Source organism: Myotis lucifugus, unplaced genomic scaffold, assembly GCF_000147115.1.
Source record: "Myotis lucifugus unplaced genomic scaffold, Myoluc2.0 scaffold_648, whole genome shotgun sequence".
In the NCBI taxonomy this organism is placed as follows: Eukaryota; Metazoa; Chordata; class Mammalia; order Chiroptera; family Vespertilionidae; genus Myotis; species Myotis lucifugus.
This window is the reverse complement of record NW_005871696.1, coordinates 4,099-9,909: the sequence shown is the minus strand read 5'-3', so window position 1 is coordinate 9,909 and position 5,811 is coordinate 4,099. Positions and strand designations below refer to the sequence as shown.

At 52.8% G+C, this 5,811-nt stretch overlaps 1 protein-coding gene across 1 annotated transcript in view; it reads right to left on the bottom strand.

The window, feature by feature from the left end:
• The window catches only part of CCL17 (C-C motif chemokine ligand 17), a 15,191-nt gene extending 10,362 nt beyond the window's left edge, over nucleotides 1–4,829 (bottom strand). Inside the window, exon 1 of the mRNA XM_023746270.1 lies at nucleotides 4,557–4,829. Within this exon, the coding sequence (XP_023602038.1) occupies nucleotides 4,557–4,641 (85 nt within the window). The 5' untranslated portion in view covers nucleotides 4,642–4,829. The remainder of the gene's footprint in view (nucleotides 1–4,556) is intronic.
• Nucleotides 4,830–5,811: the final 982 nt, after the last annotated feature.

Genomic DNA, 5,811 nt, shown 5'->3' with positions numbered 1-5,811 from the left:
GGGGCCAGGAGCAGACCCTCAGTCAGATAACCAACTGGGTGTGAATTTAGCTCTGTCATCAATGAGCTGTGAGACTTTAAGCAAGTCGCTTCTCTCCAAGCCTCAGTTTCCACATAATAATCACAACTACATTAGAAGGCTTCGGTGGGTGCTGCCTTCGTGCATATATGTGGCAAATAGTCCATGTTCCTGACTTTAAATGTCCTCTCTCTGCCAGTGACTCCCAGATTTCTCTCACCAACTGCCTACTCGACGCGTTGAACAGGCATCGCCCACCCACCAAGTCTGAAGCTGGATTTCTGAGCCCCGTCCACCCCCTCACCAGCTCCTCCCCCGTTCTGTACCAGCCCCTTCCTTCCAGTTGCTCGAGCCAGAAACCAGGGTGCCACCCTTGACGCCTCTTTCTCTCACCCCCACTTCCCATCTGCCTTCAGGGTCTATCCAGAGCCCATCATCTCTCCCCGGAGCCCTCCACTGCCTCCTGACAGTCTCCTGCCTCCATCCTGGCCCCTGCACTCTCTTCTCAGGATGGTGGCCACAGGGAACGGGAGTGTGCTCTGTTCATAACACCCCGTGGCTCCCCATCACATTAAGAGGAAACACCAAAGACCCTACAGTGGCCAGGAGACCCTACATGCTCTGCCCCCCTCCCCTTCCCTTCCTGCTTCGCCTGGACCAGCCTGGCCTCCTCACTGTGCCTCAACCACCCAGGCACACTCTCACCTTCGGATGCTCACACAGACTGTCCTTTCCGCCTAGAATGTTCTTTCCCTGGATACCTGCCTGACTCGCTTGTTCACCTCCTTCAAATCTTTGCTTAAATGTCACCTTTCAATGGAACCAACCCTATTTAAGATCGCAACCTCCCGCCTCTTCCTCCGCTCTCGTTTTTCTTTCTTGCTGCAATGCCTGCCACCTGTTACTATATCTGCTTATTCTGTCTGCTGCTCGCTGCCTGCCTCCCACCTGTAGCTCCATGGGGCAGAGGCCTTTGTCCCTTCCGTTCACTGAAGTATATTCCCTGGCACATGGCAGACCCTCCCTTCCTGCGTGTTGGTTTGGTGAGTGGGTGCATCAATGGCTGGTATTGCTCCTGAAGCCGAGTCCGTAAACACTTCTCATTGAGCCTCACCCTTCCCCTTGGGCTTGTCTCCATCTCTCTCGAGCCTGGGCTTCAGGGCTCCTTCTGGGCTCCCACTCCAGCCCCTTTCACCCACTGCTAGAGCCCAACTCGCCCTTTCCTGGGGCCATTTGCTCCAAGTTATTCCATAGGCAGGCCTTTGCCCCACCCCCACCCCCACCCACTGGGACAATTCAGGCTGCACTGCCGAGTGACCGATTCAAGGCTCACCCCTCAGGGTGCAAAGCAGACCCTTCCTTTATTTATTTATTTTAATAAATACATTCTTATTGGTTTCAGAGAGGCAGGGAGAGGGAGAGAGGGATAGAAACATCAATGATGAGAGAGAACATGGATTGGCTGCCTCCTGAACACCCTGCACTGGGAATGAGCCAGCAACCCGGGCATGTGCCCTGACTGGGAACCAAACCTTGACCTCCTGGTCCATAGGTTGATGCTCAACCACTGAGCCACGCCGGCCAGGCGAGACCCTTCCTGTAGAAGTCAGAAGTCCGCTTCAGTCTGCCTGGGACGGGGTGGGGGTGGGGGCAGGGTGGGGGGGCCTTCCTGCCACGGCACCCTCTGTGCTCCCAGGAAGGTGTTTTCAGCACCAGGGTCAGCGCTAAGAGCCCGGCCCGGAAAAGGAGACTGGCACCCTTTCTAAGGAGCCTGTGGATCTGGCCCTTTTAAAAGGCTTGGGGATCCCCCGCCCCCATTCCCATCCAACCTCAGCCACTGCAGAAAAGCCAGCAAGGAAAGGGCCTTCAGCCTTTGGCGACTTGACATGCGGCGCAGTTCTACCAAGATCATGGCTCTCCCAGGGGCGCGAGGGTGCAGGCTGCTGCTGAGCAGGGTCCGTCCAGACTGGGGAGGCAGGGCCCCCAGAGGAGACTCAGGCCCCCCACCGTTTCCAGAGAGAAGCAGGCATCTCAGTAGCCTCTCAGCCAGGGCCCATCGGGCTATGTCCTGTCCTTCCACACGCAGGGCCTCCCCCTCAGCCCCACTGGCTCACCCCTGGGTCCTCCCTCCTTCCTGCCTCGCCCGCCTCCTTTCAGATCGCCTGACTCCTTGCTTTTTTATTTTTAAGTGAAACTAAAGTGTCTAATCTAGCTCCGCAAATGATTTGGTGTTTTCATTGGGTTCACTTCGAATGTATAGACTTACTTAGGGAGCTGGCCGCCTTTCCCCTCCATTTGCTATCTACTCCTTGGAGTCTTCCTCACCATCCAATCCCTCCTCCCCCAGCCAGCGCCTCCTCCTTCCTGCCCTCCCCATGGGCCGCAGACTGGGGAGGGGGTGCTCGGCTCTCTGCATTGTCTCAGGTTGGGTTCATTAGGGAGATGGGTATGGAGTGGGAGCTTGAGGGCGGGGAAGGGATGGAAGCCCAGCAGAGGTGTGACCTCAGGCAACGTCCCAGGAGGTAGCTTCTGCCTGACCACACGGGGGCGCCCGAGTTCAAGTTAGACGTGAAAGCAGCTGAAGGGAGTGGGGCACCAGCATTGTTATCCACACCACATACCCACCACCAGGCGGAGAGGTAACTATTCCCGCACACTGAGGCCTCTCCTCATCCACCCCTCCGTGGACTAATGGAAACTGAACTAACTGGGCGTCCATTAGCCCCATGCGTTTCTTCATAGTTTACTAACGAGTGCGTGTATGTCCTTAAACATGTATAGCAGTGTTTACGCGTGTGGTTAAGCCTCATATTAATATTATCCTCCTGTGTCTGGACGCCCACTTCTAGCCGTGTTGAACTTGAGAGTCATGTGTGTTGACAGGTGCCCGTGTATTTCTTTCTTTGCATCATGGTGAGCTAGTCCATACACTACTATTGATTATATAGTTATAACAATGATATAATGATATAATATACAACTATATAATGTTATTTACTACAATTTACAGAAAACAGTGGGGTCTCTGGAGTTGGGCTGCCTGCTGACTTACCACTAAGTCACTTTCTAGCTCTGTGACTTCGGGTAAAATCTCTCATCTCTCTATGCCTCGGGACTGCCACCTGGAATATAGGGCTCGGATTAGCAGGGCTTATCTTAGAGCTGGGACTGCAATTACGTGAGAAAATTCTTTCCAAGTCTCACAGAGGTGTGTGATGGGCACAGTGAACTTTGCAAGGAGCGGGCACTGTCCCCAGGGCACTTGACTCAGTGCAGACTTCCTGGGGGGGGGGGGGGAGGGTCCAGGCTGGGCCTGGGAGCAATTTCTTGACCAGGATGTGATGGTGGAGGGTCAGAGGGGTTCCGGGGTGATGTGGACACATCTGTACCGACGGCCACTTTCAGTCTCTGACAGCCCTTTGAGGTAGTTAAGCATTTTTCATCAGGATATGCCTTGGAATGCAGGTCCCCAATGGACGGGTGGGCTTCCCATAAATTAGAAAGCCACGTGAGACAGACGCCAGGTCAGCCCGTGCCAATGGACACTGTGGCCTTTCCCCTCCTTGACTCCTCCCAGGACATGTGGTGGTCACGGGGGCACAAAGGGGAACGAGAGACACACACGCCTGCCCTCGCGGATCTTACGGAAGCGCAGGGAAACAAGCAGGTATAGCTGGGTGGCCTGAGGGTTTTGCTAGGCACAGAGGGGGTGAGTCTCCATCGCAGAGAATCTTCATTAGACTGAGAAGTCAGGGAAGGCCTCCCGGAGGAAGCGACCTCTAAGCTGATGAGTAGGAGTTGGCCAGGAGAACAGTAAAGGGAGAAGTTATTCCAACAGGGGAACAGCTAGTACTACGGCTCAGAGGTGCGAGAGAGAAGGTTGACTTGAGAGCAGAAGAGAATGTGTGGCCGAAAGTGTTGGGGAGTGAGAATAGGGGGACCAGCGTCCCAGAAAACAAGGCTGGAGCCAGAGGACCAATGGAAATCCTCCAGGAAAACGACGACAGAAAGCGCACATGTCATCGGTGCAAAAATGCCAGATTCCTGTGCTAACAGGCCCAGGTTACCCTGCTCAGGCTTCTGGGCTTGGGAGGTAAATGAAAGACTGGTTGGTTCAGATCATCTGCAAACAGCTGGTCCTCAGTACTGTCAACATTCCCCCCACTTACTTCCTTGTCTGCTAAAATGAGCAGCAGCGTATCTGAGCCGTTAGAACGCCTGAACGCCAATGTGGTTCAGAGAAACTACAGAATGTTCCTTCTTTCCAACCCCATTCAGTGAGAATTCCAAGTCAGCCCATAGACAGCTCGCCAAGCGAAGGCTGACCTTGATTCTGTCTGCAAAGAGAGCGAATGCAGAGGGCCAACCACATCACGGAAAGCCCACCTATCCCCGACTCGGAATGTTCCCGAGCCTTTTCGCAGCATCATGCAGGCCCTGGCAAGTCATTCCTACTGAGTACAGGAAACAACACACCTTTTCTTCCTGGTGGCGCCTTCCGTCAGGATCGGCGAGGTTACGCTGCAATAACAACTCACCTCGGATTCTCGGATTCTCGGATTCTCGTGGCTTAAAACCATCAGGTTTGTTGCTTCCACAGAGATTAGCTGAGGCTTTTTCCATGGCTGGAGGCCTGAGTTACATTTACTGGGGAATTCTAGGTCATGGTGCCATCACTTTCTGGCATGTGGCCAGGGGCTGGGCCTGAGGGACTAAACGTTTGTTTTCTCACCAGCAATTGAAGGTTGAATCTTGTGACACCATGTTATTTCCACTCCCAGCTTACTGGCCAGAAGTGGTCATTAGGCCATCCCCCCACACCCCAAGGGTGCAGGAAGAGCACCCTTCCTCCGTGCCCAGAGGGCAGGAAGCCAGAAATTCTCAGGGAGCCTGACTCCGGCAGTCTCCCAGGATTTGAAAACTCATAAATTTTCCTTTCTGTCCAAGTCTCAGATTCAGACCTCTTGCTGGGCTGGTTTTAATGAACCAGGACTCGTGAGTTTTGACCTTGCCAAGTTCCAAAGCAATTTAGAAGAAAAGTTACATCAACTTGAACAGCAACGGTTAGCTTAGGGGGAAAAATACAGTGGGGCCTTGACTTACGAGTGTCCCGACTAACGAGTTTTTCGAGATACGAGCCGTCTCTCGGCCGATATTTTGCTTTGAGTTGCGAGCTAAAATTCGGGTTACGAGCCAGCTTCAGATACCCCACCGCTAGTTGGCGCAGCGAACGTCACAGTGAACGCCACAACATCAGCCCAGCATCACGTGTCTCACCCGTTCACTTTTTGATTTGACATAGGAGTAATTTGAGTTACGAGCTCCGTCACGGAACGAATTAAACTCGTAAGTCAAGGCCCCACTGTATACAAAATATCCTTATCTGCCTAATGACACTGTGACATGTTTTCATCCTACTTTACTGAAAACTAAGACGACTGCATGTCTTTATAGAAGTCCTATGATTTTATAGTCTTGTTCGGCTATCCAATAACAAAAGCCAATGGGATGTTTCAAACCCTCTGGGAATAACTATTGCACAATTGTGGGTTCTATTTACCCAGAACTCGCTACCGTCATGTCCTTTTTCTAAGTGTTCAGCAAGGATTAGCTCATGACATCCTCACCCACGAGGTAAGCCGTTACCATTCCCACTCTACAAAGGTGAAGCCTGAGGCCCAGAGGGGTTAAGCAACTTGCCCAAAGTCACCCAGCCAGAGAGCCCCATGTTATAGTCCTTTCCTGTTTGCTAAAAAGCAAGATACTTGCTACAAATTAAGCCTAGTCTGTCCT